This window comes from Leopardus geoffroyi, chromosome C1 (assembly GCF_018350155.1).
Source record: "Leopardus geoffroyi isolate Oge1 chromosome C1, O.geoffroyi_Oge1_pat1.0, whole genome shotgun sequence".
Lineage (NCBI taxonomy): Eukaryota > Metazoa > Chordata > Mammalia > Carnivora > Felidae > Leopardus > Leopardus geoffroyi.
The window spans coordinates 30,098,083-30,119,498 of NC_059328.1; the positions used below are offsets into that span (position 1 = coordinate 30,098,083).

Sequence of the window (21,416 nt, forward strand, 5' to 3'; positions counted from 1 at the left end):
GGCAGCCGCTTCCACTGAGGTAGGATTTTGTTTGAAAGTCTCCTATTCAGACCAAAAATCACACTCCTTGGAGCTTAAAATGACAACCCTTCAAATATTAGATTGCAGTCTTCATTATCCACTAAATCTTCTCTGTCCCACATAAAACGTACTCTGTTCTTTCGACCATCGCTTCTATGGTGATGTCCGATAGAACTTTCTGTGAGGATAGAAATGTTCTGCAACGATGTAGAAGCCAGTGTGGCCTGAGCATTCGAAATGTTGCTACTGTGAGGAACTGAATTTTTTTAACTTTAATTGCCAGATGTGGCTAGCAGCTCCCATACTGGGCAGCACAACCTTATATTTTCAAAAGCCCTCTCTCTATTGATCGCTCACTGTCTTTTACATGCACGTGAGCTTGTCAACATCTACCAAATGTCTGGCACCCACAATGCAAAATGACCAATACAGCCGTCAGGATGACTGTTTAGCATCTGGACAATACTTCTATTATGCTTTACAGAATGGATTTTTTTAATATATGTATCCAGAGTATATGTGGCTCATACTGATAATCACTGGAACTAGTATTTTGTCAGCAATCCTAGTGCCTAGACTTGTATTACTGCATTTTTTTTTTTTAACCTAAACATAAGACTTGACACTTCAGCTTTTTGGTGCAGGCCCCGAATTTTGGGTACTCCAAGTTGTTCTTTTCAAGTTTGTTTCAATATAGTCCACTAACCAGCCAACTTTGTGGCATTTACAGATTTGGTATTACACCATGCGACCCATGTGTAGTCTTTTACAATTTACAAGGCACTTTTCATCCATTATATTTAATTTGAACCTTACAACAACCCTGTGAGGTAGGCAAGATATGAAATCTACATTGTATGGACAAGGCAGCTAAAGTACAGCAGGAACTGAATGGATGAGATCCTTTTTCTACTCCACTGAGCAACTTCTTGTATAGTCTCTTCATCCAGATCCTTGATAGAAATGATGAAGAAGATCTCCAGAGGCCAGGCTGACTCTGAGTTCTTAAATAGCACTGACTGGTACAGCAGTTGAAGCAGGTCAGCTCCCCCCCGCCCTCCGTAAAAGTGCAGTTAACCAACCCACAGGTTGCCATTCTGTCCAAAAGGATAGTACAAGAGACAGTAACCTGAGTTACATAAATAGTAATACTAGTCCCATGGGAAAAAAGCAAATGAGGGTTGGCTGCCAGAAAAAAAAAAAAAAAAAAAATCTGCTTGTCTGTATTCCACAAAGGGGCTGTCATACCAGTTGCTTAAAGAAGCCAAGTCTCCCTCCCTTCCAAAATCCCCATGGGGCCATGTTTTATTATTCTTATGATTCTCAGCACTTCCTATCCCACATTGTAATTGCTTATGTATATGTCTTATAACTAATTTCAAGTCATTTATCTTTATAATACCCAGCACTCAGCCCACTGCTGAGCATGTAGGAGGCCCTCAAATTGGTAAAAGATAAACCAATTCCAGTGAATGTTCTTCCAGTAGTGTCTGGCCCCCCTCCAAAAACGAACTTGTGACTAAAAGAGACAGACCATTGCCACATTCTTGCCAACATGACTGATTAAAATGCCCTTACAATTGCCTGGTCACAGTTTCCAGCAAGTGCTGACGCTTTTGCTAGTTAAATCAGCTGTCATCGGTTCGCTTTGTTTTCTACGTGTGTTTTGACCAAAGCGTAAAGACAGGTTCTCTAACAATAGGGTTAGAATATATGAAACAGGATTCTTAATAATGTCAGTCAGCAATAAGGAAAATAAGTGACCAATAAAATGAAACACCTGATTGCAGGTCTTCTAAAAGAAAGGAAAAAGACTAACAAACAAGAATATAGTGCTTTACCATTTACAGATCTTCACATACATTCCATTTGACCCTCACAACAACCCTGTGAGGTAGGCAGCACAGATACTATTCTCATTTAACATATGAGGAAAGTGAATCTCAGAGCAGTTGACTGATGTGCCCAAGGTTCTACAGTTAGTAAATAATTTGTATTAATATCAGTCTTTGGCCTAAAAATTCAGCACCCAACCTCCCCTCATACTTGCCCTACCTACTTCACAGGGATAATGAAGATAAAATGAATTCAAGGCTAGAAAAATACTTTGAGGGGGAAAAAGCACTGTATAATTATACCCGCAAACTATAATTTTCCACGATGTATGGCTCATTCCCCTTCTTATCCCAGCTTGTGCATGAACCCAGAATTTTAGATTGCCTCTGTTCTGTGCTCAGCTAAGCAACAAGTAAGGCAGGGGAACAGTGTGATCCTGCTTTAAGTTATTATAAATTACAGTCAGGATAACTGCTAGTATGGCAAATCGAAAAACAACACAGGCCAATGTGCAGCTAGGACCCACTGAAGCACAGAGCAAAGCAAGGCAACGTTATCAGGTAGGGCATGATTGCATAGAAGGACACGTGGTGTCAGAGTTCACACTGGCACACACACAGTTATCTAAGGCAGAGTGGTGGCAAAGAAGAGTTATTTGTTCCACGTTATATAAACAAGAGCAGAAGATTCATGGGAACCCGTGCAAAAGCATCTTCTGTCACACACATCTTTCCAGCTGCCTACAGAGGATATAAACAACAGTGTCGGCTTCATTTTAAAGAATGAAGGTACCTGTGCTCATATCCTGAACTAAACCAAGGAACAGCTCCATGCTGAACTTCCTTGGCTAAAATACCACCAGTACCATCATTCCTAGTCAGACTAATAAACAGAATGTCTTTTAAGTTAATGAATTAGATGGCTGTGTTTAGATTTTTTTTCAGGATTCACTTTGGATTCTCCTGCTTTTAAGACCCAAAGAAAGTTATATTGAGTTTTTATTGGTGATTCTAAGTATATGTGTTTATAACAGTTAAAGTGTGGTAGGTGAATTCAACATATTAAAAGAGTTCTATAGCATCTGTTCAGAAAAGATTATATACTATACAAACTATTCAAGTCATACAAAACCATTTTGTCAGTGTCTTTTCAATTGAGAAGACTCCTATTCAGCACGCTTCTCCTCCTGAGGTGGTTCATACTGAGCAAGCTATAGGGCAAAGACAGAGGAGTTTAGGTGAATCTTATTCTAAATCGGGTAAAAAACTTCATAATAACAAAACAAGTTAACTATTATATTCAACTTAATTATTGAATCAGTAACTTTATAAGAATATTCTACTCTCTTTAAGCCACTTAAAATTAATACACTTTAAGATTTAATGCAATCAGGTCTGAGGAAAACTCTTTTTCGTATAAACCTTTAAAATTACTGGGAACCCAAAATTGAATTCCAGTTCACACCGCACTGCTCAAATACTTGATAGGCAACAACCTATCTGTATCTTCCCAAGGATGTTGTGGCTTCTGATAAGGTACTTTCTTCGTCTTTACCAAAGTTTTACTGAGCTTTCTCTCAAAAAGCAAAAAAAAAAAAAAAAAAAAGAATAATGTAATATATATTAATCTAGCTAGTCAATGAAAAGCAGCTCATGTCTGACTTAAAAGGTCTAACTTAACCAAGAAGTTAACTGGTATTTGTGTTGTGGAATCTTGAATAATTTAAGGTACTGCATTTTCTATTATTCTAAACTGGTTCTCTGCAAGAACACTAGGCTGAGATTGAGATTATTCGAATTAGCTGTCAGATGCGAGAAGAGAGACTTTGCTGTGCTTTAGTTCCCTCACCTACAAAATGGTCTGTGTCCCTATCTCACTTACTTCGCAAGGTTGTTGAGAAGATAAATCACATTATGAGAACTGCCTAATGTAAAATAAGTTATGTGATTCAGAATGTGGTAAAACCTCAAAGGCTCAGAGATGACTAATTTGAAGCTTATGAAGATTCTCACAGGAATTTAAACAAAGAAAAAACTTGAGCAATAGACAAAACTCAATGCAAACAAATTAACACATTACAGGGCCACCACAATACGACTGTGCACATTGCACACTACACAACTGTAAGAGGTGCCTTTCACAAAGCAGTGACCCTACACTGACCTACTTACATCAACTGCTTATGATTCCCCAAAATTTCCATTTACTCATAAGCAGCATTAACCAATGTTCTCAAGTTTTTCTTGATGCAGGTTCCCAAGAACCTCTTCTTGACTACACTTTGCTTGTCCTATTTACAGTCTGCCTGTGGTTTTCTCATTAGGGCGTCAGTTCAGCCTTGCAGTTAATTGAGATTATTTCTCCTCCTCCCTCCCCTACTATCCATTTTAGTGAGGTTCTGATCTTATAATCATTAAAGGTGAAATTATTTTTAACATGAATTCTTTTAAAACATTTACCTTTGTTTTCAGTTTTTTATTTTCTTCTACAATAGCTTCATATTTCTCTTTCATTTCTGCCAATTCTAGGCGAAGCAGCTCTATTTCTGGATTTTCTGGGGTAGCAGCTCCTAAGTGATGCTTTAAAAAACTAATATCAAAGTTAAGAATTTACTTGAGCTGAATGAAACTAATGAAATAGCTCAGAGTAGTATCAATGTCTCTGATCACAGTCACCGCATCTTACCGCCAGCATTTACCCAGAGATCATCATCGCAAAACTTAACAGAAAGTAACTTTTTCAATCATCAAAAATATTTTAAATAGTATCTATGTGAAAAAACAAGAGTTCCAAAAATAAGTCCTTTTTCTGACTTGAAAGATGAAAAGGATACTCCAAAGCACTATTAGGTTTCTCTGGTTCTTCATATAAGGCTACCAATACTGCAAATCAAAAAGCAGAAAAAGCAATAATTAAAGTCTTAAATTTGAATGACTGAAATTATATTCCACAGCCCAGTAAGTATTAAGTGCCTATTATACGCCAAGCACATTGATAGGACTGCCATGCCATGGCACACACAGCAGATAACCTCCCTGTTCTCAACAAATTTATACTCTAGTGCAGAAGATAAGCAAAGGACTAAACCAAAAAAAAAAAAAAAAAAAAAAAGAAGAAGAAGCATCAAGTGTCAATACAGGATGATGGATTATGGGAGCACATTGGAAAAACACCTAACTCAGCCTAGGGCACCAAGGAAGGCATCCTAACAAGGGGAAGTAAGACCTGAGACCTGGGCTATGAGGGTTTCAGATAAAATGGGAAGGTGAGGGGGTGGGGAGGGCAAGAGAACACATATTGAGGAACTGAAAATTCAAGTATGGCTAGATGGAGCTGTGAACAATGTGGCAGGAAAGGAAGCTGGCAAGGTGGTCAGGAGGCCGACCAGGGAAGATCCTGCAAGTTCAGTTGGACTTTGATCCTAAGAACAACAGGCATATAATTAAACAGTTTTAAGCAGGAGAGTGACAGGATCACTCTTGACTGCTGTGTGGAAGATCCAGGGTGGGACAAGGATAAAGGCAGGAGGAGCAGTTTAAGAGGCAGATGTGGTAATTCAGCTGAAAAAGATAGTAACCTGCACTAGAGTGATGGAGGGGTGAAAACAAAGATAAATTTGAGAAAATTTTTGGAGAGAATCAACAGGGCTATGATAATTACTGGAAGAAGCTTTGAATTGAAAATATGCTTCAAGGATAGAGTTTCATACACAACATGCTAAATAACCACCAACCAAAAACTTCACCAGTAATCAACATGCTTAAATCAACATTAAAATACATACTTCAGTTCATATCCAAAAGCTTACATCAGCACTGACTTGTTCATCTTCTACTGAATAAATTCCTCCTAGGATTTACTACTCAGATATAAATCTCTCTAAACCAGTAGTTAAGGTTTTTTTTGTGCAAAGAACCCTCTGAAAAGTGATAAAAGCCAAAAAAATGTAACTACACACAAAAAAATGTGCATCTCTAGACCCCAAGTCAAGAAACTGTTGTAAGACAACACTCTTCCTTTTTAGTTTTTTAGCTCTAATAACTCATCAAAATATACACAGAAAAAATCAAATGGCAATGACTTAACAACCAGCACTGAGTTCTGATAGTTACTCTTCTAAGTGTACTTACAACACTATTTTTTGAGAAGTCGGTATGTCTACATCACCACCACCCTCTCCTCCCCCCTCCTTTCAGTGTTTCTCTTTACTTTTTTTTTTTTTCAATATATGAAGTTTATTGTCAAATTGGTTTCCATACAACACCCAGTGCTCATCCCAAAAGGTGCCCTCCTCAATACCCATCACCCACCCTTCCCTCCCTCCCACCCCCCATCAACCCTCAGTTTGTTCTCAGTTTTTAACAGTCTCTTATGCTTTGGCTCTCTCCCACTCTAACCTCTTTTTTTTTTTTTCCCTTCCCCTCCCCCATGGGTTTCTGTCAAGTTTCTCAGGATCCACATAAGAGTGAAAACATATGGTATCTGTCTTTCTCTGTATGGCTTATTTCACTTAGCATAACACTCTCCAGTTCCATCGTGTTGCTACAAAGGGCCATATTTCATTCTTTCTCATTGCCACGTAGTACTCCATTATGTATATAAACCACAATTTTTTTATCCATTCATCAGTTGATGGACATTTAGGCTCTTTCCATAATTTGGCTATTGTTGAGAGTGCTGCTATAAACATTGGGGTACAAGTGCCCCTATGCATCAGTACTCCTGTATCCCTTGGGTAAATTCCTAGCAGTGCTATTGCTGGGTCATAGGGTAGGTCTATTTTTAATTTTTTGAGGAACCTCCACACTGTTTTCCAGAGTGGCTGTATCAGTTTGCATTCCCACCAACAGTGCAAGAGGGTTCCCATTTCTCAGTGTTTTTCTTTAAATAACATACTCAAACTTGTTTTTTTCTTCCACTGATTTCCACCGATCTCTGCCAACTAACTTTTAAGACATGAATACTCTTACCTTTTCTACCTCTTGTTCCCCACCCCGTTTCTTTCAGCTTCTAAATTGGTCAGTGGTACTACAAGGTTGATAATTACAGAACATAATGTAAATAGCAAGTTTCCTGTGCTTTTCTATAGATGAAATATACTTCCTTTTAATCAGACAAGAAGCATGCCATACCCCGCGTTTCCCTTTTTTGCCTTAGCAGCCGGGATTTTTAGAGGTTGAAATGGTACTCAAAATAACTCAAATGCCTCTTTTTCCAAATGACTTATCTTTATCTTTAGCCATATAGTGTTTTAATGTTAGAAGCAATTTCAGATCCTCTTGGAAATAAGCCGGATAAAAATTCTAAATTAAATATGTGTAAAGTACATATGTTTGAAGCTGAAAAACATCAGATTTTAAATACGTCACATCAGTAGGTACTATGTTGTCTGGCATTATTTAGGAGACTGGAAATCTGCAGTGGTTGAGGAGTTAGATGCCAGTGGATGTGAGCAAGGGAAAAGAAGCCTTCAGTGGTTTCCAGTCTCATGAAGGAAGATCCATGTATGGCACAAGGCTGTACATCTTCAGTTACCTCCTGCCAAGGTCACTTCTCTACCTTTTAACATTCTTTTACTCGGTCTAGCCACTCCAGCCTCCTTGAACTTCCTGGAACTCTTAACATCACATTTCATTCAGGTCTCTACTCAAATGTTACTTCTTGAGAGAGAAGTAACCACCACCTCTTATGAAATGGCACATCCATAGCTCTTTATCCCCTTTGCTGGTTGGTTGGTTGGTTGGTTGGTTGGTTGGTTTGGTGTTTTGTTTAGAGAGAGAATACAGGCAGGAACCGGGGGGTGGGGGGTGGGAATCAAGCAGGCTTCACACTCAGCATAGAGCCCAACACAGGGCTCGATCCCACAACCCTGGGATCACAACGTGAGCCATAATCAAGAGTCGGATACTCAACCAACTGAGCCAGCCAAGCGCCCCTCCTTTGCTATGTTTCTTATTCATAACACTTGACAGTGGCTGGCACTATGTATTTATTTATTAGGTCTCCCCCAACTAGAATATAAGCTCATTTAGAGCAGGGACATTTTTTTCCACTGCTGTATCCCCAGTGTCTAGAACAGAGACTTGAATAAAATGGTTAAATAAATGAAAGAAATGAACCCACAGAATTTTTTAAAGGGGGGGGGGGTCAATGAAATTTCAAGCATTTGTGACACTTCAAGAGAGGACAGAGCATAGCACTTTCATAGGTACTCCTGTATGTTTGCTGAAGTGTAATTGCAACGAGATAGGGAAACTGGTACCTGAATCTAACGTAGGCAGCAATTCAAAATTACCAGCCCATGCATGGGAATTAAAAGCCCTGCTTTCTGCTAAGACCCAAAGTTATTATTCTCCCAAAATTGTCTCCTAACCTTTGCTTCTGGCCAAAGAGCAGTTACCAAATTCTTTCTTTCCCAGACACCTCTCATGTGGACCCACGTCGTTATCCCTGACAGCTCTTCTGTTCTACACCCTTGCAAGTTCTAGCCAATGAGTTGAATGATGCATAGCAGGCATTCACGTTATTGCTGAGCTAATGAAATAAGTAGTACCCCCAACCACCTCTTGGAACTCTCCAGTTTCAAGCTCCTTACTCATCTTAGGTCTTGAACCCCCCCTCCCAGAAACAGATACAGTGTAATAGCTTCTATTTTAAAAAGTGAAAACAATATAACCATTTTTATGTGTCCTCAAGCTCTTTAAACTGTAATCCTACTTATGAAATCTGCACAAAGTAGGAATTGGTATAGCCTACGAAACCGGGGTTGAAAACCACAGCCAAATTTACTATGAATCGCCTACTTTGGGGACTGAGTTCATTTCGTTATTTCATAGACAGCTTTGAAATCTGGTTAATTTTCCTACTTGCCCTTTTTTCGAAGGAAAATGCTTCTTTACGTAATTTGGGGTCCGCAAAAACTGTAAGGAGGGAGGAGTTAGGATCTCAAGGTCTTTATCAAACATACTCGCTGCGGCCACTCGAGGCAAAGCAACGGAAGTTGGAGGGACTTTGCAACAGCTGCAGGAGTTTCACTCCCCGCCCGGAGGGTGGTAGCGTGAGCAAGGCTATCCCACTCGAGCGGCGTCCGACAGCCAGCAGCCAGACGTGCGCCAGTCCCTACTGGACCCCGAGGCCCACCTTGCTGGACCCCAGACAGGTCCCACCTGTTCTCCCTCCTTTCCCACGCCTTGGCCCGACAGGGACGCAGCGCCGAGGAGCACGACGTGGACACGAGGAACCCTCTCCTAGCCCATGCTCACCCTTGGTCAGCGTGTCCAGCACCCCCGACTTCTCCAAGTACCTCCGGAACTGCTCCCGCTTCGAGTCGGCGGCCTGAGGAGACACGGCGGGTCAGTAGCCGAAGCCCAGGGGCCAGAGCAGGAAGAAGGCGCTGGGAGTCCGGCAACCCCGCCTCCGCCTCGCTGCCGCAGGCCCCCAAAACCTGCGCGCGCACCCCCATTCCCACCCGGAGCCGACCAGCGGCTGGCTACCGCCCGCACGCCCCCAGCCACGCCGCGCCCCCCTCACTTTGTAATGGGCCATAGTGACAGCGGCAGCGGCGTAGCTGGCGCCCGAGACCGTGGCTGGCGGGCTCTGAGCAGCACTGCTCATGCGCGGAAGGCCGCGCGCGCCTGCGCACTTGCGAACCACGGTGTGAGCTCGCGGGGGTGTGGCCTGTTTTCATGGCGACCAGGACGCTCTGGTTGCCCCATAGTGAGCTAAGCCGAGGGAGGCTGCGTACGCCCGCCTCTCCGCTCCCGGCTCAACACCTCTCCTTCCTCTTCCGGTCCTCGCGGCAATTCGGTTGCCTAGCGAGAGGCGAGGGTTTGGTAACTCGGGGAGGGTGTCCAGGTGGGGCCAAGGATGGGCGTGGCGCCCGGGGGCGCGGCCTGCGGAGTCCGGGAGCGCTGGGACTAGCTGGGTGGGATCTCTGGGCAGCGGTGTGGGAGCGGACCAGTCTCAACCCGGGCCTCATCATTATTAGGTGTGGTAGCCTATACGTGCTGGCTTCTTGGCTTTCGTCCCGAAAAGGTGCGCACGACCGACGCAGGGCGCCCCTTGGGTTTCCAGTGGCTTGAGAAGAGCGCTTGGAGTCGTATGTTTCGGCTCCAGCTTTTACTTTTGCAGTTTGTTTTGTGGCCGGCTTGATGTGGGCCTTTGGAGGGTGAGCAGTAACGTGCTAATAATAGGCCTTTTGAGCTCTTTCTGTGTGCCTGGTACTGTACTAAACACAACGTTTCTTATTTTAATTCTCACACTATCCCTGTAAGGTAGCTACAGTTAGTAAAGTGTCGAGGTTAGAGGACTAGGGAGTGTAGAGATACAACTCCAATCTGGACACTGAATCACGATGTTTTAAAGCCACCAATCATTTTAAAATTTTATTTACTAGATAGCAACATTTTGATTATACTCAAGAGACATCAGGTTGCAGTCTATATAAGGAAACGAAATTAAGTCCCAGGGACAAACAATTTAACCATTGTCCAGAAATAAAAGATTAGTAACTAAAAGGGAGACTTATGTAGAATCAGTATAGTCTCCTAAGGCTCTGCTCCCATCAAGGAAAAACGTAGTTCCAAACCATTAAGCCTGGATTCTTAACGTGACGTTCCCGGAATCAGTTTTCACGAATTCTGAAGGGAGCCTGTGAAAAAAAGTAATCCTGATCCGGTAGCCCTCCTTGAATTTAAAACTGCCCCATCACCATTTAGAATTAATGTGTTTTTCCTTTTTGAAGTAGGTTTGCAATTGTCTGCCTAAACAGCTCGTCTTTAGAGCTGCCCTTATTTGTTTTGCCTGCTCCACCACCACCACCACGCTAGGGTACTATAATATGCAAGATGTCTAGAAGTCAACAGCTGTTCAGATCTGAAGGTCTGTGGGAGCCCGCCTACCGATGAGGTTGTTTGTCAGCAGCGCTAAATGATTTGGAGGGCAAGCAGTAGAATTATTGCAGCTTCTGATCAAATCAGATTCTAAGGACAACCGTCCCGAAGAATCAGGAGTGTCTGGAATGTCCAGACAGTCTCCCTGGGAAGGAGGAAGGGTTCTGTTTGTGCCCTCTCTGAAATGGCCCTTGAGGTTTCCTTTAAGAGGTGACGTCCGATTTTCACCTTCTGTAGAGGGACCCCATGTAGCACTAAGCCACCTCCGTTTCCAAGCACAGTTAGCTGGCAGAGAGAAAGCTGTTTGAGGCGACTGTCCCACGTGGTCGTCTGGATCTATAGCAACACCTGGAATAGAACCTTGACCTCTAGAGTAGTGGTTCCTTTTGCTGTCTTTGCCATCGATTTCTTTCTTTCCCTTTAATGGGTTACCCACTTCTTTTCTAAATATTTTGCGACTGTCTTCATTATTACATGAGCTGATGTGTTGAAGGTGACTACAGGTTGCGCTAAGTGTGCACATCTCATTAGAAAGTACAGTTTCTTGCCCATCCAAAATGCATTTCTCATCATTTCCATTGTGATGGTCAGGATCTGCCTGAAATGCAGGTGAATTTAAACTAGGGCACACTGCTGTGTGTGTTTGCTTTTCCATCAACAAATAATAATCAGGTGCAGGAGAGAGTCTCTTCAGTGAATTTGCAGATGTGCTCTGATATTTGGCAAGATTTTGTTTTGACTTGTTCACAAAGAATTCATTGTGCTCATCCTTCAGTTTATATCGTCCCCAAAGCCCTCTTTTAATCTTTTTAAAACCTAGGTGGAAAATTTCTAGAATATTTAAGAAAAGTGAAACGGTGGCTATAGACTGCATAAATAACAGGAATATTGTCTTTTCTGTTGGTCTTGAGACAAAACAATCAATTATATTTGGACATGGGTGGCTGTGGCATTTAAATAAAGGCTCTAAATGAAATCCATACAAAAGGTACTGTCCAATCATGAACCCAACCTCTACCACAGAGCGAGTGAAAATGTGTATCACGTAAGTGCAAAGCAAGGTCCCCCTGAGTGGGGCTTTGCTTAGTTTCCTTTGTTCCAGCTGACAAAGTTCTTGCTCCAGTCTCCTCCTGTCCCAGGGCATTTCACACTCCATCCCCTTCAGTGCCCCTCTCAGCTGAGCTTTCTTCCTCTGCCTCTCTTTCTCCAGAACTTTCAGTCGGTACAAAGCATGGCCCATATAGACCAGGGATGGTGAAGACACAAATATTACCTGCAAGATCCAGTATCTAATGAGGGAGATGGGAAAGGCCTGGTCATAGCATACATTTCTGCAGCCGGGTTGTTCTGTATTACAGATGAAGCCAGACTGCTCGTCGTTCCAGACATCTTCAGCTGCTACACCCAGAACAAGCATTCGAAATATGAACAGGATAGTGAGCCAGATCTTTCCAATTATGGTGGAGTGGATGTGAACTTCCTCCAGGATGCCTCCAAGGAAATTCCAGTTCCCCATGTTTATTTAGTCAGCCATCTTAGCTCTGAATCCCATCAAATAGGAGGCAGATACATTCTTCCATTCTGAAGGGCATGCTATTCCGTAAAGCAAACCTATGGCTAAAACATGAACAAAGCATCACTCTTTTAGTGTGCTGGTTGCTTTAATTTTTTCCTAGAGATCTGTGATAATCTTATGAAGAATATATTTAAGATACCAGGAATTTTGAATCACTTATGTTTAGACCTCATACTGCAACAAAGAAGGGGAAAAAAGATACCTGGAGGAGGGGTTGTGTATATTCTGTATGAAGAACAGAACCGTAGATGGGGTGCCTGGCTGGCTCAGTCAGAACAGCATGCGACTCTTGATCTGCGGGTCATGAGTTCGGGCCCCACATTGGGTGTACAGATTACTTAAGTAAATAAAAATTAAAAAAATAATAATAAAGAATAGAACTGTAGGATTCCCTACAAGAAAGGAGTCTTGTTATTATTAGCTGAAGCTTACTGTTTTACTTTGTTAAACTGAGAACTTCTGAAGAGGTTCCTAAAACTACTGACATGATCTTACAAACCTATTTATTAAGATTATATAAAAATTATAGCCAGGGCACCTGGGTGGCTGAGTCAGTTGAGTGTCTGATTCCAGCTCAGGTCATGATCTCACTGTTCGTGAGTTCAAGCCCTGCATCGGGCTCTGTGCTGACCACTCAGAGCCTGGAGCCCACTTCAGATCCTGTATCTCCCTCTCTCTCTCTCTCCTCCTCCCTAGCTCGTATTGTCTCTCTTTCTCAAAAATAAATAAACATTAAAATTTTTTTTTAATTATAACCAAAGTCAGTGATTTTTAAATCTCATTTACACACAAAGGAAAATGAACGTGTTTCATTTAACAGTTCACTAAGATACAGCATTTAACGAAACCAGAGAAAACAGATCTGGCTCTTGCTATAGGAATTTAGATTTGTTTTTAATCCACATTTAAATGTCTAAATTGCTTTCTGGCAGCTGTTGAGCATTTTCAGAAATCAGAAATTTCAGTAATATTTATGAATATTCGTAAAATTCTTAATTATCTATGAAAAATTTTGTACATTTTTATCATCTTAAAATGAACTCCAAAAATTCTCAACTATTTCTGTACCACCAGAATGTTATTAGATAGTTCTTGAAATAAATAGATGGCTGATGTGGTGGTTGTATTATACATACTTTCACTGTAATAATATTTGACATATTTAAGACATATATCTTGCTTTTGAGGAAGGAGCAGGTGGGTAAATCATAATTCAGATGCTTGGATTATCAGATAGTATGTTCCATAGTAAGGTAGATATACTAGGGTATCGAAGAGGAAATATATCCCATGGGAAAGATTAAAAAGAGGGAATGGTTTCATCACTTAGGTATAAAATATCAGTGTGGTGTCTACTCCTGACACATGTTGCACTGTATGTTAACTAAAATTTAATTTTTTTTTTTTTAATTTTTTTTTCAACGTTTATTTATTTTTGGGACAGAGAGAGACAGAGCATGAACGGGGGAGGGGCAGAGAGAGAGAGAGAGAGAGAGAGACACAGAATCGGAAACAGGCTCCAGGCTCTGAGCCATCAGCCCAGAGCCTGACGCGGGGCTCGAACTCACGGACCGCGAGATCGTGACCTGGCTGAAGTTGGACGCCCAACCGACTGCGCCACCCAGGCGCCCCATCTAAAATTTAAATAAAATTTTGAAAAAAATTAAACTGAAAAAAATATATATCAATATATATATCAATATATATCCTATATCCCTCATCTAAAGGGAAATGTTACATATGCAAGTAAAATCCTGGGATACTGTAGCTACACGACATGTTCATCATAAAAATCTTATGAGGTAGATATGTTGTTTCCCCATTTTACAGACAAGGAAACTGAGGCACACCTTAAATTACGCAAGGTCACACAGCTGAAACTGGCATTAAAACTCAATCAGTGTAGGGGTGCCTGGGTGGCTCAGTCAGTTAAGCATCCGACTCCGGCCCAGGTCATGATCTCACAGTTTGTGGGTTAGAGTCCCACGTCAGGCTCTGTGCTGACAGCTCAGAGCCTGGAGCCTGCTTCCCATTCTGTGTCTCCCTCTCTCTCTGTCCCTCCCCTTCTCATGCTCTGTCTCTGTCTCTCTTTCTCAGAAATAAACATTTAAAAAAAAAAAAATCAGTGTAGCTCTAAAATCAGTTCCTATTCTCCTAAACTGTTATTTTTCCTCTTTGCACTGAAACATTAAGAAATCATCTGTTTTCCCTTAAGTTTATTTAAATTAGGTATGTCAAATAGTGGTAGTTGGGCTTTTTAAACAATTAGTTCAAAAGTCTTTATTTAGTTCCTTTTCTAAAAGCTTCATACAGTTGAAAAGATTCAAAACCATCAATGTTCTAAAATTTAGTTGTATTCCTGAGATAGAGAAAATTTCTATTTTATTATGTTAATAGTAGTATATTCTTTGATCCAACAATCCAAAACACTTTCAAGTGTAAGAAATTGGTATTATTCGTGTTGTTTATAATACTCACAAATTGAAAATGTCCAAAATAACTATCAATACAAGAAAGACAGCATTGCACTTAATAAATAACAGTACATCCATGGTATGGTACTATGCAACCAATAAAAATGATAAATATATACTAATATAAAAAGACATTTGATAAATTGTTTCAGTTTATAAAATAGAACAGTATGACCCCATAATTATATATTTTTTATAGGTAGAGATGCGTCCAAAAAAGCCCAGAAGGATATTCATCGAGATATTAACTATGATTATCTCTGGATGGTGTGATTACAATTAACTTAATTTTTTGTAATATGTATTTTAGTTTGTTTTTACCATGAGCACTTTTATAATCACACACACAAAAAAATGTTTTTCTTCTCCTTAAGGGACAAGAGCATAATATTTCCTGAAAGAAGGAGCAGTAAATTATTCAGCTACAAATCTTAGGTTCTGAAGCTTTCATAACAAATGACATGAATACTAGTCTACATAGATTCAATCCCATAGAACCCAAAAGCAAAAAATAAAAACATTTCAAACAACTCTTTCTTAATTTGCTAAAACAGAGATTAACACAAACCTGTTTAGATAAATCTGAGAAGCAAATCATGCTTATTCTCTGAATGTGCCCCCCTTTGCAGGTGTAGAGAGGTTCAGTTCCATGCACTGAGTCAGCCATCAGCTAAGATCCTTTTGTGCTCCTCCTTCTAAGTTGGCTGCATCCAATAGAACTTTTGCAGTGATGTTGAAATTAACTCTGCATTGTCCAATAAGGTAGCCACTAGCTATGTATAGTCACCGGGCACTTGTGCTGTGTCTGTGTAACACGGGAACTGAATTTTTTATCTTATTTAATTTTAACTAAAATTTAAAAGCTTCATGTGCCTAGTAGCTGCTTTATTGGACAGGACAGATAAAGAATATTTCCAATATTTCCAATAACACAGCAGTTTAGAAGACTACAGTTACGAGCCCCAAATTAAGCTGAATAGGTGGTTCCTCTATAATTCAGAGATGCTAAATTTAGAACACCAGATGTTTGGGTGATTTTGTTTTTCTTTACAGTAGTTTTGCCTCCTGGGGAAATTAGATATCACTGTTTTTGGTTATGTGAACGATGTGGCTGGTACCAAAAAGTCTTTCTGACTAAATAGTAACTTCTTAGTCATCAATCTTAATAATCAATGGGTCATGTCCAATTTCATAGTTAAATGAATTCTGTTTCTCTGTCTAGTTTTCTGTTACATACAGTTACATTTCCATTTAGGTCATTAAAGGTCTCTCTTCAGAGCTAGTGACCTGATGGGTTGGCCATGGCCATGACAAAAGACTATTTCTTTGCTGGGCTTTTTTTTTTTTTTCCTAAGATTTTTTTTTGTTTTTAAGTAACCTCTACTCCCTAGCATGGGGCTCAAACTTACAAGCCCAAGATCAAGAGTCACATGGTCTAGGAACTGAGCAAGCCAGGTGCTCCTTCCCTGGGCTTCTTTGCCAACTAACACATACTTTTCAGATTAAATGCAACTATTTCATAGGGGAAAAAATTATACATATATATTCATATTTGTATTTATGTGTTATATAACTTACATATTATGTGTAATACATAAACTATGCATAAATTATTAATAAACTTGAAAAACACTAAGCCTCATTAGTAGTCAAATACAAATTTAAATGAAGTATTTCTTTAACTATCAAAAGTGCAAATTTTTTTAGACATTGGCTATTTCATCTTAATGTTTTATTTTAGAGAGAGAGAGAGCGAGTGAGAGAGAACACAAGCAGGGTCGAGGCAGAGAGAGAGGGAGACACAGGATCCAAAGTGGGTTCTGGGCTGACGTCTTTTTCAAAGACATACCTGCTCTTGGCACGAGTGTAAGGAATCTGTTACTATCATATACTGTCAACAAATGGATGCAGCTACTTAAAAGGCAGTTTTTTGTTGGTTTTTTGTTTGTCATTGGTGTTGTTTTAAGTAGGCTCCATGCTCAACGCAGGGCTTGAACTCAACAACCCTAAGATCAAGACCTGAGCTGAGTTCTCAAAATAAATAAATAAACTTAAAAAAAAAAAAAAAAGACCTGAGCTGAGTTCAAGAGTCGGACACTCAACCAACTGAGCCACCCACGTGCCCCCAAAATCTATCAAAATTAACATAGCATTTCTGCTTCTGGATGTTCAAAATATTCACTCAGCAAACATACTCAAAGACACACTGCATGTACTAGGAAGGTCACCTAGCACTGTAGACAATAGTACAAAAGCAGCAACTTCAATGTCCAGTAGAGACGTGGTTAAATAACTACAGTACAACTTTCTCACTCAGCAACTCCGAAAATAGGGTCCCTATGTCACATTGTAAAGCAAGTGACCGAACAATCCATGTAGTATAATCTCACTTATCTCGTTAAAACATACATTTCATATGTATATTTAATTAGCTAAAACAGAGAGATTAACCCAAAGCTTAGTTGAGGTAAATCCGAGAAGCAAATTCTCCTTCGAAGTTCGATCACAGTCATCTTCAACTTGTTTTCTGAACTTGTCCCTTTGGGGGTACAGAGCAGATTCAGTGCCATTCAGCGCAGTGAGTGATTAGGCATCAACGAAATCCTTTCTGCACACGCTGGACAGAAAAAGGTCTGCAAGAATACACACCCAGCTGTTGACATCGGTCACCACCAAGGGAGAAGAGCAGGGTTTGGGACGGGAAGATAAAAGGGACTCTTATCTTTTAAGTTCTTGTTCGAATCTTTGTTTAAGCAAAAACACATGCATATTCTCACGCTCAAAGAATATGTTTTTAACAAATCTCAGATCCGTTTTTCTCAAAATGTTGAACTACTTTTCTCAATATATCTAAGTAAGTATGGATGCTCCTTTCAGAATATAGCAACGTGTTTAGCTAGTTGTTTATAAATAAGACATGTTGGGGCACCCGGGTAGCTCGGTCGGTTAAGTGTCCAACTTCGGCTCAGGTTATGATCTCGCAGTTGGTGGGTTCAAAGGTTCATGGCCCACGTCAGGCTCTGTGCTGACAGCTCAGAGCCTGGAGCTTGCTTCATATTCTGTGTCTCCCTCTCTCTCTTCCCCTCTCCTGCTCACCTCTGTCTCTGTCTCTCAAAAATAAACATTTTTTTTTAATTTTAATAAATAAATAATGAAACAGGTCAATGATGAAAGAAAAAAACATGTATTCCCTGTGTTCAGGTGGCCCCAAACTACCATTTTGGAAAGAGAATGGCCAACAATCCAGGTTCTATAATAGGAAAGGAGACAGGCTACTCAGCTTTCAGACATGACATTTTACCTTTTGTAAATAAATTCTGCCCACTCCCAGGAAAGCCACCAGCCATGGAAAGGATGAAAATATCTTATGGGTGAGAATACCAAAAGTCCAGGTACCCAGTGTGCACAAGAAAGCTAGTTCTAGGTCCCTTGGGATCCTAGACATACTTCTAGAATCTTAAACTAGCAGTCCGGGAAATTTTCAGTCTTCTTTTATAAGGTATTTCTACCATTCATGGGGTGCTCTCAGTAATGTTTGTTCGTATACTCCAAGATACTCTCAACGTTAAGTGTTTGGGGAACACAGCATCATTAGACCAGTAAGGAAGGATAGTATGGGCTTTTGAGTCATTACCAACCTTTAAATCCTGCTCCCTCCTAGACAAGTTACTTGATTTTCTTTTTTTTTTTAAATGAGTTTCCATGTCCTCCTCTCTAGATGCAGAGTAATAGCCACCTTTCTGGGTTGTTGAAAAGATTAGCAATAATGTATATAAAGCACCTCATCCACCCCAAAGGTGATTGAAAGTGATTATCAATAGTCTGGCACAGGTACAAAAAGTTTTTATTATCAGCACAGTACAGTATTTGTGGATTATATCAAGCAGTCTCTACAATATATCCTCCAAGGAGACCAAGTCTCTTTTAGAGGATACATACAATGCACACCGCATGTCTGGAAAGAGCCAACCCCTGCTTTTTCTGTCCCTCCCCTTTTCTCTCTTCCTTTTCCCTCCCTCTGCATTCAGAAGCCCCTTCCCTAACCCTGATTCCTTTGTAAACAGTCTTTGCAACTGATGACTTGAATCATGTTTTGACCTCTTTATAAAACTGTTAGCATTTGCAAGGACTTCTCTGTCTCTTCGTAGACTTCAGTTTTTTTTTTTTTTTTCCCAGATAGCTCTTTTCATTATTTGGCTTAGACTAGAGGCAGGTCAGTTTGCTGGGGACAGGAAAATGTTGAAAAACACAGCAAATAAGACACACGCTGAATAAGCTGCAATTGCTATCCAAAATCTTGGGTCCTTCAGCAGTGCCTTATCAAAGCAGCTGAACACAGTGTAACCTATGGACATTCCAGCGAATCCACCCGCAATGTGGGCTGCAAAAGACACCTTGGGAGGAAGGGGGAAGAAATGGAAATAAGTGAAGAACATGCTAATTGCATATTTCAATTGCATCTCTAAAAAAACAAGTACCATCAGAGTCAAACAAGAGCATTAAAAGCCTGAGGAACAAGGCAGTGAGGCCAAAGAGACACAAAGCTGCATGTGCAAAGAGATGTTCTAAAAACATACAAAGCTAAAACATGTTATTTCATCAACTCTCCGAGTACACAAGAGAGCCGTGTTTCTCATTCTCTATCATCATCGCATTGGGGATGGTTCTACATAATCCTGAGAGAATGTGTTGCATCGCCACAAGGGATCTCTGTGGGAGCGCTGTCTGACCCCACATAAATGGAATGTCAGAATGAGAACATAGATAATATACACACAAATATGCAAACAAACTACCAAATTCAAAAACTAATCACCACGAAACTGGAAATCTTTGTCAGTTTTCTTTGTATTGCAAATTCATCCAGACCCAAATTTTCTTTGCTGTTTTCAATCTGCTTTTTATTCTCTAGGGACAGTAAAATCCCTTCTCTCCTGTTTCGCTACCAATAGCCACCCGTAGGTCAGGTGCAGGGAAGCAGAGCCGACGTCAGGGCTCTGAGACAGTTAAGTGAAAAGGACAATCCAAAAGTCTTCAGGAATTTGCTTAACTTCCAAATGGAAATTTGGCTGCCCTAAGTCATAGTCTTGTTGTCCCCATTTGCTGACCCTTTTAAGCTACTGATAAACAATTTTCACTTAAAAAAATAATAAGCTGGTGGCGCCTGGGTGGCTCAGCCAGTTGAGCGTATGACTCCTGATTTCGGCTCAGGTCATGATCTCACGAGTTCGTGAGATAAAACCCCGAGTCGGGGGGCACCTGGGTGGCGCAGTCGGTTAAGCGTCCGACTTCAGCCAGGTCACAGTCTCGCGGTCCGTGAGTTCGAGCCCCGCGTCAGGCTCTGGGCTGATGGCTCAGAGCCTGGAGCCTGTTTCCGATTCTGTGTCTCCCTCTCTCTCTGCCCCTCCCCTGTTCATGCTCTGTCTCTCTCTGTCCCAAAAATAAATAAACGTTGGAAAAAAAAAAATTAAAAAAAAAAAAAAAAAACCCGAGTCGGGCTCTGCGCTGACAACATGGAGCCTGCGTGGGATTCTCTCTCTCTCTCTCTCTCTCTCTCTCCACTGCTACTCCCTCTCAAAATAAACTTAAAATAATAATGATAATAAACTGAACTCACCGGTGACCCATTTGCAGGGACAAAGAACCTTCTGTAGAGAGCAAATCCCATATCCGACACAACTAGAAAGAAAAACAACCTGGTGAAGCCCCAGAATCGCCACAATAGTGCACCAGATGTTTTTGATTCCTTTCTGACAATGGTAGCTGCTAACATTTATGGAGACTTACTCTGTGCCAGGTGCTGTAGTAAGAACCTTATGAGTATTCACTAATCCTCACAACAACCCTAGGAAATAAGTATATCACTATCCCATTTTACAGATGTATTCATCCAACAAGTATTTATTGGTTATCTTCTCTGTGCCAGAGAAGGTGGTAGAGATACTGCAGTGAACAGCCCTGCCTCATGGAGCTGACAGTCTCGCGGGGGAGGCACACAAATAAGTAAAACACACAATACATCAAATGGTGGTAAGGGCTATAGAGAAAATGCAATGAGAGGAAGGAGGATTAGGAATGCTGGGAGTAGGGTGTAATTTTTAACAGAGTCGGGGACAGTCTCACTGAGAATATGACATTTGAGGGAGATAAGAGAGCAAGCCATGCTGACATCTGAAATAAGAGTCTTCCAGGCAGAGGGAAGAGCAGGTGCAAAGTCCCTGAGGCAGGAAATGTGCCTGGGGTGCTGGAGGAATCCCAAAGCAGAGTTGCTGGCTGGATGGGTGGTTTTCAAAGCATGATTCCCTGCCCCTCCAAGCATTAACATTCACCTGGGAACTTACTAAACATTGAAATTCTCAGGCCCACCCCCAGCCTTATTGAACCAGAAACTCTGAAGATGAGGCTCAGAAATCTGTTTTAACAAGACCTCCAGGTGATTCTAGACTACAGTTTGGGATAAAATTATAGGTGAGGGGCGGGGGACCAATCATGGAAGGCCTTTAAGGAGCCAGTGTAAGGACTTTGACTCCAAGTGGTAGGAAACCTTTGAAAGCCTTTGAGCACAGGAGTGATATGATCCGACTTACGCTTTTAAAAGATCATTCTGGCTGCTATATA

General features: G+C 40.9%; 3 protein-coding genes and 1 long non-coding RNA gene across 10 annotated transcripts in view; 1 reads left to right on the forward strand and 3 right to left on the reverse strand.

The window, feature by feature from the left end:
- Nucleotides 1–21,416, forward strand: part of LOC123597663 — a 28,595-nt gene that overhangs the window by 1,130 nt on the left and 6,049 nt on the right. The window lies entirely within an intron of this gene.
- LOC123597662 (MYC binding protein) lies at nucleotides 1,842–9,522 on the reverse strand. The gene is made up of 5 exons (XM_045476813.1): nucleotides 9,388–9,522; nucleotides 9,120–9,192; nucleotides 4,691–4,739; nucleotides 4,317–4,446; nucleotides 1,842–3,067 (listed from the first exon to the last, which is right to left on the reverse strand). The coding sequence occupies exons 1-5, from the start codon at nucleotides 9,469–9,471 to the stop codon at nucleotides 3,023–3,025; spliced, it is 381 nt and encodes a 126-aa protein (XP_045332769.1). The 5' UTR covers nucleotides 9,472–9,522; the 3' UTR covers nucleotides 1,842–3,022.
- GJA9 (gap junction protein alpha 9) lies at nucleotides 10,019–12,333 on the reverse strand. Its single transcript, XM_045476804.1, has one exon. The coding sequence runs from the start codon at nucleotides 12,262–12,264 to the stop codon at nucleotides 10,726–10,728; it is 1,539 nt and encodes a 512-aa protein (XP_045332760.1). The 5' UTR covers nucleotides 12,265–12,333; the 3' UTR covers nucleotides 10,019–10,725.
- RHBDL2 (rhomboid like 2) overlaps nucleotides 17,205–21,416 on the reverse strand; it is a 54,770-nt gene continuing 50,558 nt past the window's right edge. For 5 of the 7 annotated variants that reach the window (XM_045476812.1, XM_045476807.1, XM_045476808.1 and 2 more), the window contains 2 exons: nucleotides 20,416–20,477; nucleotides 18,626–19,192 (listed from right to left, as the gene is read on the reverse strand). In XM_045476812.1, the coding sequence (XP_045332768.1) occupies nucleotides 19,013–19,192; nucleotides 20,416–20,477 (242 nt within the window). In that variant the 3' untranslated portion in view covers nucleotides 18,626–19,012. Of the gene's footprint in view, nucleotides 17,432–18,625; nucleotides 19,193–20,415; nucleotides 20,478–21,416 lie in introns of those variants that run through there. The other 2 variants (XM_045476810.1, XM_045476811.1) reach the window with 2 other exon arrangements.

What these genes read in the sequence shown, in the direction of transcription:
- GJA9 (XM_045476804.1), bottom strand. Translation starts at nt 12,264, where the DNA reads ATGGGGAACTGGAATTTCCTTGGAGGCATCCTGGAGGAAGTTCACATC.
- LOC123597662 (XM_045476813.1), bottom strand. Translation starts at nt 9,471, where the DNA reads ATGAGCAGTGCTGCTCAGAGCCCGCCAGCCACGGTCTCGGGCGCCAGC. An exon ending in TCACTATGGCCCATTACAAA is followed by an intron (nt 9,193 to 9,387) that starts GTGAGGGGGGCG and finishes GTGTCTCCTCAG; the next exon opens with GCCGCCGACTCGAAGCGGGA. An exon ending in ATAAAAAACTGAAAACAAAG is followed by an intron (nt 3,068 to 4,316) that starts GTAAATGTTTTA and finishes TTTGCCCTATAG; the next exon opens with CTTGCTCAGTATGAACCACC.